This window comes from Leptosomus discolor, chromosome 6, assembly GCF_034619465.1.
Source record: "Leptosomus discolor isolate bLepDis1 chromosome 6, bLepDis1.hap2, whole genome shotgun sequence".
NCBI classification, from domain to species: domain Eukaryota; kingdom Metazoa; phylum Chordata; class Aves; order Leptosomiformes; family Leptosomidae; genus Leptosomus; species Leptosomus discolor.
The window spans coordinates 23,322,988-23,336,296 of NC_141396.1; the positions used below are offsets into that span (position 1 = coordinate 23,322,988).

At 41.1% G+C, this 13,309-nt stretch overlaps 1 protein-coding gene across 3 annotated transcripts in view; it reads right to left on the reverse strand.

Moving 5' to 3' along the window:
- SORBS1 (sorbin and SH3 domain containing 1) overlaps window positions 1–13,309 on the reverse strand; it is an 81,524-nt gene that overhangs the window by 45,044 nt on the left and 23,171 nt on the right. For 2 of the 3 annotated variants that reach the window (XM_086466361.1, XM_086466359.1), the window contains exons 10-15: window positions 12,045–12,192; window positions 7,194–7,223; window positions 3,339–3,514; window positions 2,135–2,198; window positions 911–985; window positions 510–572 (exon numbers count right to left, since the gene is read on the reverse strand). In XM_086466361.1, the coding sequence (XP_086322487.1) occupies window positions 510–572; window positions 911–985; window positions 2,135–2,198; window positions 3,339–3,514; window positions 7,194–7,223; window positions 12,045–12,192 (556 nt within the window). The remainder of the gene's footprint in view (window positions 1–509; window positions 573–910; window positions 986–2,134; window positions 2,199–3,338; window positions 3,515–7,193; window positions 7,224–12,044; window positions 12,193–13,309) is intronic. The other variant, XM_086466360.1, reaches the window with a different exon arrangement.

The following is a 13,309-nucleotide window of genomic DNA, read 5'->3' on the forward strand; positions in this document are numbered from 1 at the left end:
AACCTATGTTACCAAGTTATATCTATTTTAAAAGACTACATTGAGGGACTGATCCAAAACCCACTGAAGCAAGCAGCCTTTTTACCAATAGACTTCAGCGGCATTTCGGGTCTGGCCCTAATACTGTGTTAATATTCAAAACCAGAAGGAAATAATTAAAGAAATGTATCCATCTGAAATGGGGGCAGGAGAAACTTCAGTTAAATCACATCTTCACATGTAAGTCAGCATTCTAGGCATGTTAAATAATCACTGCACACACACGGCTAAATACAACTGATAAGCACATAAAACCAAGCAACCCCAAGTCTGTAGCATTAGTCAAACACTAGTTACAAAGCCAGAGGAGCACTGCAAAGCCAAAAAGGCATCATACAGTCAAGGCAATGCTTAGAGTGCAGCAAATCATTATGAGGCAGCATAATGCTCAGCAACTAGAAAAAATTCCAGGAAGAAAATAAATAAGGCAGCATTTGTGCAGAAAAATATATATGGTCCTTTATTATTACCTTCAGAGATAGGACTAGGAGTAGACGCAGGAAACTGGTATGTAGGAGAATAAGGATTGTCTTCTGCAGCAGAGAAAAGCAGTGGATTTTGAGACTATCCACAGCAAAGTGGAGGTTCTGCTTCATCCCCCAATTTCCTATTACCATATGATTTACCATATTGCCTACTTTAATAATACTAGAGTAAATGGCATCATACTTTAAAAAAGATTAATGGATTAGCAAAGATTTAGTTATTTTATGCATCACACAAGAAGGTATACTGGGCACAACTGAATTTCCAGCCAGTGTAAAACATGGGTAACAGAAATCTAGAACCTGAATCTAGTTACTATTAGGGTGCTATAGTACAGTTAACTCAAAGCACAAGACAACAGATACTCTGACTAAACTTCTGGTACCTTCATTTTTTTGCTGGATTTCAGGAAGTTCAGGAAATATGTAGGTAGGGCAATAAGGGTTTTCTTCAGGAGTGTCTAAGGAGAGGAACATGATTTGCAAAAAAGAACAGAGAGGACAGATTTAAAGGGGAAGAAGGGCGAGACAAGAATCCATACAAGCTGACTGCAGAACAGTCCCTCTCATCCTGATGTTCTAGGACGACACAACCTAGATGCCTCTTTGCTCATTGCTGCCTTGCATGTTTGGGCCCTGCAAGAGATCCTGGAAGCTGAGGGGACTAAACTCATTCTCCTCCTTTTGAAGCATGGGCTCTGGCTGAGCTGAAGAACCTCTGTTAGGAGCAGTGGGATCAGGAAACAGTTCAACTCTTTCTCATTCCATTCAGTACAACACAGCATTTATCTATGCATAAAGCTCATCACGACACACCTGCAGAGGCAAATACAGCTCCAGTTTCGCATGCTCTGCGTTTTATTATATAAGCACAGTTCTGAATCGCATTTTCCTGTACATCAGGCTGTTCAGACAGTTCAGTTTGCAAATGCTACTGCAGCCATTTTTCACGCAGAAGAACAAACATGAACACAGCAGCAGCCAGGCACAGACGTGCCCCAAAGTAGGGGATCCCCTGAGACTGCACCACTACGAAGTTTGCAAGTGCTCACCATAATTTTAGGTTTTGAAAGGAGAAAATTTGAGGTTTTGAAAAAGCAGAGTTCAGATTCTGAACTCACTAAAAATCAATGGAAACCTTTCCATTGGTTTTCAGTGAACTTCAAATCAAGCTTTGTTATGCAGGTACTGAAGCTTCACAGTGTGAAAAGTTTTGTCTTGTGCACAGAGTAGTTTCAGTCATAACCTACTGTCCTTCAAAAGTGTGTGTGCGGGTGGGTGGTTAGATGCTAAAACTGGAGTTTGGGGATCTACTTTCTCCAAGTATGGAGTTATTAGCAGTTTTCTGATCTCAAATGGTACTCTTGATTTCATGAGGGCACTGCAATTCACCTTTCAGAACAACTCAGACCTTTCTTTGGACTTCACTGTTCACTCACTTTTGATTTCAGAGATTTCAAATACATTGGTTGAGTTCTGTGGTGCAGAGCAAACACTAGTTAACAAAAAATGCTTTTATGTAACTTCCAGTACAATTCTTCACATGAATGAAACAAAATGCTATCAAAGTGGTCTTTTAAAGTAAATAAAACACAACTGTATTACAGTACCTCTATTTAGCTTGTGGATCTGTTTAAACATTGTCTTGTACCAGTCCTTCGATCTGTCTGTATTCTATTAGAAAAATAAATATACACAGAAATAATCACAACCATGAATTCTACCAGCCTTTCAAAGTTCTTGCAACTCTTCCAGCATGAAAAAGTTTACACTCTGCTATATGAAATTAATACTTCGACAATGAGTGACTTCACTCAGATATATAATCCCACACATAATGAAGCTACAGGCTACACTCAAGTTAATAATAATGTAAAAGCTTTGCAGGAGTAGGCTGTAATCTGTGTAGACCTGTAGATTGTGTGGAAGGTTTTGCATATTAATCTGATTCGACGTCTAAAAAAAGACACCTTGCCTATTTTAGTCATACATACCAATTTCCTAAGCATTCAATGGACAATTGGAAACATTCGGTGTTCAAGTCACTCCAGACACTAGTTGTATGAATAGGTTAAAAATTCTTTTCGTGATAATTTCCCCTGAACACTAAATGAACTTAAACATATTGTATAGAAGAGATATCCACCTTTAAGATTGCTAAAATCATAGAATGGTTTAGATTGGAAGGGACCTTAAAGACCACCTAGTTTCAACCCCCCTGCCATGGGCAGGGACACCTTCCACTAGACCAGGTTGCTCAAACCCCATCCAACCTGACCTTGAACATTGCCAGGGAGTGGGCAGCCACAACTTCTCTGTTCAGTGTCTCACCACCCCACAGTAAAGAATAGCTAACCTACCTTCTTTCAGTTTGAAACCATCACCCCTTGGCCTATCACTACACTCCCTGATAAAGAGTCCCTCCCCACCTTTCCTGCAGGCCCCCTTTAAGTACTGGAAGGCCGCTGTAAGGTCTCCCCATAGCCTTCTCTTCTCCAGGCTGAACAACCCCAACTCTGAGACAAAACTCTCCCTTGGCTGCTAGCTGTGAATGAAACAGAAGAGCAGAAAACAGAATTCTCAAAAATGATGAAAAGAGATATTAATTTTTTGTTTCCCCCTCCCACCCCGAGGCAGCTGAAACAGGTCATTGATAGCGAATGTGAGTGTTCATAATAAAATATGTTAGAACTAGAATTCTATCTTCCCTTAAATCTCTGCAGCCACTGGAGCTTCAGCAAATGCCCCAAGTCCTAAGGCAGGCAGAATCTAGCCCAGATTTTGCGCATCGACCATGTATGTGTGTTGTCTTACCCTCAGTGGAATGCCAATATCATCGACGGAGGTATCAGCCATGTGGTGAGGGCTCTTGACAATGCTTCTCTTCTCCTCCATTGCCCTCTTCTCACTTGGCACTGTCTCCTGAACCGGCTTGTCCCGTATGAGTGCTGAATCAACTTTATCAGAAACTAGTCTCTCTGGAACTGAATCTGGAAATGACAATGGCGGATTCTTATCTCACCCTAGCATTTCATCGCAACACCATATTTTGCTCTTTTAAGGCAAAAACCCTAGCAAGTAGTTGATGAGACAGACTGTGTCAGTGCTAGCTGTGGTTAGCATCTGGACTGAAGGAAATTTACCAAGAAAATGTTTGACCCCAGCAAAAGCAGTCTAGCTAGCATCTCTCAGATAGTTACCTTCATGCATCTCATGACAGGCTCAGCTGTCATGTAAGACAATGGAAAATTTTGGTTTCATGACTGTTTAGGGCCTGTTTTTTTGTGTCTTTCTGACTAATTAGTGTCTCTGCAATCTCATTCTTCGTCAAAAAGCACCAGTGATACAGTCTCCTAGACTTCTTTTTCTGATTATGATTTCAGTCTAATGGAGCATTCCACATGGTAGTGGGGCACTACTTTTTAACAGCTTGCACTCACCTGCCTGACAATCCCATTCATTACAGTCAGTATATGATGCTTCCAATTCATCCCTACACCCTAACCACTGTTTGTAAACAACAAATTCCACTGTTTAAGCATACATATGATTCCTCTCGTACATAAGTCTGCGTAAAGATGGGGGGAAATAACTAATTGCTCCAGACTGCCTTGTTTCCACTTGGAATTCCTTGATGCTGCCCAACTGACACCCATATGTAGCAGCAGGCACCACCACTGACCAAGGAACCAAGGGAGCTCAGGTTGCTCTGAAGCTCTACTATGCTCTGAAGAGCTGCAGCACAGCAACCCTTAGGCTATGCTGAGCACTTTTTCTATGTGGATTTTCTGGAGAGGAAACATCTGTGATTTTACAGTCTGCCTCATCAAGACTTTGCCAAGTCCTATTCTTTTTACATCACTGCATGCAAGAAAGAGAGAGAGAGAGAGAGAGAGAGAGAGAGATAGGTATGTTTATTCACATGCACATCACCATACTGCCCAAAACCATTAAATGTGCAGAAATCTGAAAGGGGCTGTTAGTAGAGGAAAGGCTCGTGCATAACAAAGCACTGGTTTGTTGGTACCTTGAGCAAACACAATTCTGCCCTGCAAAACTCAGTATGTGAAGGATTTGTGTTTGAGTGGTTGGTTTGAAATTACCATTAAACCTCAAGGCTTCCTCCTCTTCAAGAAAAAAAAAAAAAGAAATTATGTTTATAAATGTTCAAAAATCACACAAAGCATCTATTAAATCCTTGTTTAGCATTTTCATCCTGTTGCCCCTCCCTGTGAATGTGTGCACTGTCTTTTGATCCTTTTGTGTCCCTGGTGTACAGGGCTTTCCATTTCACAGGAAGTATTTGGTTCATTTCCATTACTAAACTCCTTACTAAGCCTCTAGGAACAGAACATGGAGAGAGCAACTGAAACTAGACCATTCTTCCATGACCTCAAAGACCAAGAGGAAGCAGTTTTGGATGTGGATGAGCACGTGGAGAGGATGCAAACTTTATGAAAGGTTGCAGCTTTCTTCCATTACTTACTACCGTCACTGCTGATGTTACAAGTCCTGAGCTTCTATTCTAGAAAAGTCATTATTTTCTGCAGGCTGAAGAATTCAATGCCAGAAAAGGTCACAAAGTCCTTCTCTAAGAGGACTGGTAAATCTATATGATTTCTCTTTGATTCCCTAGGTCCCTGCACTGGAAAAGTGGTTGGCTGTTTGCCAGGTAGATCCCATCTGAAACTGTGATGATACTGTTCATAATACCTAATATAGATGTAAACAACAGAGTAAATGTGTCGCAATCTGGTTTGCCAGTGCCACAGCCATGATCTAAGCAAAATCTTTATTTTCATGATTTAGCAAAAATAAAACCCACCATCTGGCCTGTGCCAGTCATCTCCTAACCATGAATTCATATCTTTAATATTATAACATGAAGGTTTGAAAGCTTTCTAGCATGGCAGAGCTGGGGGGAATCTACCAGCTAGTTAAATGTATTTTCAAGGAGTTTTCAAAAATATTTTTTGGAGTACACTTAGAACCGGCTGAAAGTACTAGACTGACAACCCTGGAGACAGGAAAGGCCTGTCTGTCAGCATGAGCTGTATTAGGGCAAGCCCCACTGTGCACCCTGCCAGGTAAGTCCTTCCTAAGTCCACAGGACTCAACCAAGAGGACTGGCTTAGCTGCTGGTCGAGTTCGGCTGCTCAGCTGATACTGCAAACAGAGACAACTGCTGCACGGGTATCTTTGCAGAGGGAGGAAGTAAAGCAGACATCTTTCTCCATAGATTTCCTACAATACCCTACAACTTGGAGAATAACAGCTAAACTTCATACTGACTTATTTGCCATGCAGCTCCAATGATTTCAAAAGAGTTTATAGAGGTATATACCAGACTTTGAGGTACTCAAAAGTCAGAGAGCCAAATCTGATGCTTAATCACCCAAATAATCAGATTGCACCAGTCAGCACACTCCATGGCACCTGAGCAATCCTTTTGCAAGAGCAGCAGCAATATATGGGGTTGCACAGCAAAAGAGTTTTACTGCTGTGACCAATAGGACACAAAAAGCAGGGGGGAGGTGGTAGACAGCAGCTTTGTGTGGTTGTTTCGGCACATTGAGAGCAGGTGTGCCACAATGTGCTCCACTCTTCCAGGCTAAGGATCATTTGAGCTGCAATAAACTGCTCTGTGGCTATCTCTAGTTCAGAAAACAAACGAGTTGCTGATAATGAAGGGAAACACCTTGTGAAAGGGAAAACCAACAGGAAACCTTTGTCCCGACTTGCAGGCAAGTGTTAAACTCGCAGCTGAGGAGCTGTGTCCGATGAGACAACACCTACACTAAGGAAAGGAGCTGAGAAACTGGTGTAAGCTGTTATGCAGCCTGTTACCTCAGCAGGGTGGCAGCAGAGAGGACGGACAGGCTGGTGTCGCAGCCGAAGGAACCTGGTGGATGAAGTCGGACCAGGTCAGCAGCTGCCATCCTCACGGGATCCTCAGCATCTTCCCTCCCACCTCTCCATCTACCCTGCCACGGCCATAACCAAAGAATAATACTATGGGTAAGCAGTGTGTAATGTGCTGTTCCTGTAACACCCACTGCAGACTGAGCTACTTCTGTTTGGGGTGTGGGGAGGGAAAGATGACCAGGAAAACAACTTGGTCTTCTTTCAAGGACAGACTTTCACACCCGTTGCAAGAGCAGAGAGCTGCTCAGGGAAGAGTGGCAGCACACACGCTTACTTGCACACTAGAATTTTATCATCTATTTCTTGACATCTGGCACAAATACTTCTGCTCTTTGAGTCATATAAATACTGATTTTTATTTCTCTTCCTCTCCCCTCACCACAAACAATACTAACTCTAATGGCAGTATAGAGAAACTTAAGAATATACCCCAAGGGAATAAACCTAAAGGCTCAAAAGGCAGCCACAAAAGTCAATTAGAACAACCAAACTGAATGACTTAGGAGGAACAGCCAAGTAATTTAGGGTTTCAGCATATTAACATGTGGCCACATAGGTAGCATTTGGAGAAAAGACTGAAATCAAACATTCAGTGACCTGGACTAAGCCAGGACAAATATTTATACTAATTCTTTGCAGTTCCTGGGAAGTGTATTTGCTAAAGGTACTCCACAAGCTAAAAAAGCAGCAGCTTTGCTTCAGCAGAAGCAGCAGTTGGAGGGTAGCAGACCTTTCACATCATACCTGCCAGGCTACTAAGCCTTTTTTGCTGTTCTGTGGTAAATGAAGAAACAAAACAAAAAGAAATACAGAACAAATGGGTGAGACAAACAGCAAGTGCTCTGGTGCTGCATTTCTGACAGGCAAGAAATACGCTGTAGACAGAACGGCAGCAGCTGCTGGAGAGAATCTGTTTTCAAATAACCTGCCAAAGTGAAAGCCCACAGTCCCGTCTCCACCCAGCAGCCTCGTGGAATAATATAAATCTCATGATGCAGTGACCAATACATTTGCAAAGAGCATTTTAATTTTTTTTTTTTCTTAACATCAGAGAAAGAAAAAAGTTGGACAGTAAAGACCCACAGAGTCAAACAACTTGACAACTAACTCTGTTACCATTAGCATGAAGTACATTTTGAAACAACATTGTGTAGCATTTCAAAGGGATATAGGAAAGGATCGAGTCTTTGGTTGCTTGCTGAGTCTCATCACATACTACTAAGTCGCAGATTCAGTGATTTGCACACAGACACAGCTTGGTTAAGGCTTTGATTCCCAGAACGATCCCCTTGGTTTAAAGCCTTTCATTACTGAGTTCCCAGACGGCGACATTTGTGGTATCTCCCATAGTGTTTGACCACCCTGAAGTTGATGCTTACAGCTGCTTTCTAAAGGGATGCCCATATGACTTGCCCAAGTCACAGCTGGGAATAAACCAAGAATTCTTAGCTCTGTTCTCTGCTCTTTCTACTCCCTAGAAATTAATCCTTTCATTTAAAGCATGAAAGCCATTTGAAAAGTATAAACTGTTTTATTGACATACAAAATACAAACATTCTTGAAAGCTAGTATTGTTAATGCAAAGATTTCAAAACTTTAATATATTAATCACACCTATTATATATTCATAAAAAACCATGCCATGCAATGTCTGTTCAGGAAATAACTGCTTTGGGGTGGCATAGGACACTTACCAAGCAAGTCTGCAGTAGGTAACAACCCTCCAGGTGTATGCTGTTTGCTAGCAGAACCCACCTTCACTAGATGTTTGTACTAAGTAGATCATCTCAGCAAGGGAGACTGGTCTTTAACTCCAACACTTCTGCTCTGCTAATCACCAATGGCAAGCTGCTCATGTGCATTATGCTCATATGATAGCTGCCAACATATGAAACAACCCTCTAAATGCAATGGGTAAAAGGAAGGGTTAGCAATCTGAGCCTGAAAAGTAGATGGGAACCACTTGCTGCAGGGTTCACTCTTCTAAGCAGGCCATCAGGAGAAGGCTACTGTACTATGAGAAAGGAGAAAAGACGCGAGTGAGGATGATCTCAGCTTCAACCATCACCTTCACTGAGGAGAACTGCTTTCAATCACTAAGGTGTTCTGACAAAGATATATTGTTTACAGAGTCGATGCTTGAGGGCTCTCTCCTATCTCTTCTTCCACAGGGGAGAGAATATCACATATGAACAGACTTTTCATGAAGAAGAAAAAAAATAAAAAAGTACTTTTTTACATGAGGAGGAGGTATCCTTTTCACTCATGTCTCTTGAGTAGGAAAGAGAGCTGCTGAAGGATAGAAGGGGAAGGAGCAGGAGGTGTCTGCTATTTCACTCTCCTGCCCTCCACAGCCAGCTTGTAACCTCAGGCACACAGCAGTTAACTGAGGCTTTCACCCTTGACCTTGTGTTCTGGGACTGTAAGCACAGGACAAAAACTTGTAGGCTTCTCAGAGGAAGGGTTGAGCAGAGGAATATAACTGCTGGCAACAGTGAAGAAATGATTATAGATGCCTTCAGAGTTCCCAGAGGAGGGGGGACTGGAGGAGACTAAGACTTGAAACCAGTAACAAAAGGGGAAGAGCAAACAAGTATTTGAGTACATGTTTAGTGCAAAATAAAGGTGTCAAAAAGAAAATTAATGTAGACACCAAGAGACAGGAAAGGAAGAAATTCTTACCTTCATGTTAGGAATGAACAAGAGGATCTGAAATTACTCGTTTATAAGCAGAAGTCTTATTCAGTTGGTATTACTGAAATTCAATAGAAAAAATTCCAAGATCTCTCATCACAACTTACTAAGATCAAGCAGACAAAAAAAGGATATAGTGTAGTTTCTGTGCTTCAAATGCTATTACCTGTTTCTAGGTCTCTAATAGCTCCAAATCAAAGAGTCTTACATGCTTACAGATTAATGAATGAGCAGATGAAGTATAAAATAGGACAGTAGATGATGTCTGCTACACAGTCACTCCAGAGAATAAGACAACCAGCTCCATAAAAAGCAATCAATAATCCACTGAGGAGAAAGAAAGCCCTATTATCCATCTGGAAGACTAAACTACTGGAGATCTCAGACTGCCAGCATTAAAATGACCTTGAAATTTCTAATTCAGAGGGCATTTCATAGCACCCAAGAGGAATTTATATTAAACCTCATCTTGACATGAGGGAATTGATTTTGGCACAAAACACAATTAACCATTCAGGGGAAGGTGGATCATAACCTAGTAACAATTTGTGATATGCCATGAGACCAAACCAGTTTTGAATAGATAAGGTCCATAAACATGAAACCAAATATGAATCATGTCAGCCAGGACAGAAATGTAATAGATAACTAAGATCTGAGAACCATTTAAAAACACTAAGCTTGCAAAAAGAAATCTTAATGCTATACTGGGGTAAAGCTTAGGTAGGAACGGAAGCATAGGGAACTGTAAGAAACCCTCAACACATAAAAAGACGGAAAACTAATAAAACGTATACCTGTGAGTGGGTAACGTATGCTGGGAGGTGAAAGAAAATTACAACAGAAGTAAAAGAATTAACAGAAAGTCTCAGAGACTCAAAAATAGGTTTTAAGGTACCCAAAGAATAGACAGAAACCTAGCAATGATCTTGTTCCTTTACCAAATAGGCACAGTGGAACTGTTAATAAGAGGACAGAAAAGATGACACATCCGATTACTATTTCCACTCTGCATTTAAGGAAAAAAAAAAAAAAAAAAAAAAAAAAGTCTGCCATCCTACTGTCTGATGGAGAAATACTTTCCACTTCAACAGTAACTAACGACTATGCTGAGGTCAGATGCTTGAAAAAGTAGCACATTCATATAATATGTACTGAAGAATTTTAGAGCACTTTTCTGCTCTAAAGAGAGCAGCTATGGACACAGCAACTCATAGGACCATTAACATTCCTCCTCAGTATCTCTTGGAATACAAAGGAAACTCCACAGGACAAGGAAGAAAGCAAATGTTGTAACAAACTTCAAAAAGCATTAGTGTGATGGCTGGGACATCTGTCTGTCAAGTCAACAATAATGCCAGGAAAAAAATATTTTGTAATAACTTATATGGGATTTTACTAATAAATACATAGTATGACACGCAATGTCAGTCAATACAGATTTATGACTAACATGCCTTGTCAAACCAGTTCAATATGATTCCTGCAAATTACAAGTTTGACTAATAACAACTGAAAAATATGCATTAGAATGAGATACTTCACAGAATCACCTCAAGTTGCTTATCTATATCATAGTTAACAAAACTGTGATGACAGAAGGCTCTTTAATCTATCAGGATACAGTATCATGAGTGCTAATAGTCAGAGGCGAGACATTTAGAAAGGACAAATTGTTAACTGTGAAGGTAAATAGTAAACAGAATAATTTGTTATCAGTTGTCTTGGAGCTAGCATGTGTATATGATCAAATTATACAGATTTGTGTGCCATGCCCTTAAAAACTACAGAGAAAATATCCTTGTGTGCTACACACTGAAATCCTCCAGATTTAATGCAAAAACCAACCAAAAGAGTATCCCGGCTCAAGAAAGTCAAAAAAAGTCCTTGAGATAAAAAAGGCTGCCTCAAATAATATTTTCTCCTCTTGAAACAGTTGAGGAATCCAGATACCCTCATCCAGAAGCACATAAGCAAAGCTGCTTCAGATGCTGATAAAAAGGAAGAGATAACCTACTCATTAACCCTATAATCAGATGGGCTATAGTGAGGACACAATCCTCAGGATCAAAGACTGAATTCTGTTTTAAAAAAGTACTGAAAAAGAAATATACACAAGTGGCTACAAAGGAGCCCATCAAGGCATGCCTGTCATTAGAGTAACTACAACATAACAGCACAGGTCAAAGGAGAAGCAAAGTTTCCCTGTAATGCCAGAGGTAAAGAGGGGCAACTATCCATTCAGAGGGAGCTGCTGTGAGTCAGGGAAAGGTTTAGATTAGTAAACATGGGAGTGCTCAAACAAGGTCATTTTTGTTCATACGCAAACCCAGAGCTCAAGGATACTGCGGTATGAGTTGATCCAGTTACGGATAGATGAACAAATTGCCAAGTTCAAACTTATGGGCAAACAGATTATTTACTATCGGGTAAATCAGAGGTCAAATCTCTCCCACAGTAACTGAAAACACTTCAGTTAGCTGAGAAGCAACGTATCGCCTTTTCCAGTGAGGGAGAACCTACTTCAAGCTACCTTGCTTTTACTGACAGATAGATGTGAGCACATACCCTTTTCCATCATGACAGGACACCAGATAGGGAATAAGCTGTCACCCTTCAATAACTTATTCACATATTTATACCCCAGTTATAAGCCTCTCCCCCAAACTCAGAGCGGCTCCTGATCCATAGGTTTTAATCAGAAAAAGTAGGCATCATCCCACACCTCTAACCTCTTACTTGCCTGTTTTACGCTCAAGTTGCTACAACTTTCTGGAGGCAGCTTTGTTAGCTCTTAGTAGTCTGGACTTAATTGTCCATGGCACACACATTCTCCAGTTCCTTGCAGCATAACAGGTTGCTCAGTTTGAGCCACAGATATCTAAATGCAAGTCTCCTTACCTCGATTGTGCTGCAAGAGGACAATAGTGGGATTGACGATTGTGGTAGAGGGATAGGCAGAGGAAGACTTGTTGATTGAAGTGAAGGATGTTGAATAGTCAGTGCCAGTGCCAGGCTGGGGCACTTCATTTAGTACAGGACCTGGGTCCTGAAAGGAGAGCAACACATCATTAGCAGCATGCAGAAGACTGCTACATTGAGAAAATCTGGGGCTGGGGTGGGGGGGGGGTGTTGTAATAAAAAAAAAAAGAAAAGCTGAATAAGAAGCATAATCACAACAAATTTTAGTAAAAAAGGTATAAGCATGAGTGTTACCCTGCTCCTTCTACAAACCCTGCTCATTGTTAATGCAATTAGCTTGCTAAGGCAGTAAGTACTATAATTATTTGGTGTTGGGTTTCACAACTCCAAGCCCAAAAGGAGGCACTAAGTTCATCCAACAGACTCTCTGGAGCAAACACAGGGTGCCAGAAATGAGCCAGTCTGGTTGCGGGTGGGGGGCGGGGGCGGGGAGTGGGGAAGACACAGACATCTTTCCCCTGATAGGTACACACACAAACATTTGTTTTAAAAGTATTCCTTTCACAGAAAGAAGTCAGACGTGCAAAACTCATGCAATTCTGGAGTGAAACATTACTACTGCAGCTGGTTTGGTAAGGAAGTTCCAAGGAATAAGGTTAGCATCATCACTCAGGAGACAGCGTGACACCTACCTGGTTAAAATAATGAAATAAAAAACCCCAAAATTGATAGAGGGTGAAAAGCAGGACTCTAGCAAGGAAGATACTCAACATGGCTTTGCTGCTGGAGCACAAATAGCAAGCTGCTCTTGCTCTCCTAAAGCGTCCAACTCAATTATTTGCTTATTTCAAACCCACCTCTGGTATCACCACAGCTCTGGTTATTCTGTAGAAATACAGGCTGTGTCAGCGGGGAGACTTTAAAAACTAGTTCATCTTTGAAAAATCTCAGTCCAGGGTTACTGGGCTTTTGTTGGTAGTAAGGGGAAGAGATAAAGAAGGGACAATGACTAAAGACCGTGCATGACAGTTTAGGCTGAGATTTTTCAAAGCTTCCTAAGGAATCTGGACACACAATTACTGTTAATGGGGAATGAGCATCCAAACAGAGTATGGAACAGCATACCAGATTTCTGCACTCCTCTTACTCCACTGTCAGACTCAAATGCTGCAGGCCACTGATCTGCAAAACGGAGCTGAGCATTCACAATGATTTTCATTGCTACCAAAAAACCTGAATATGTA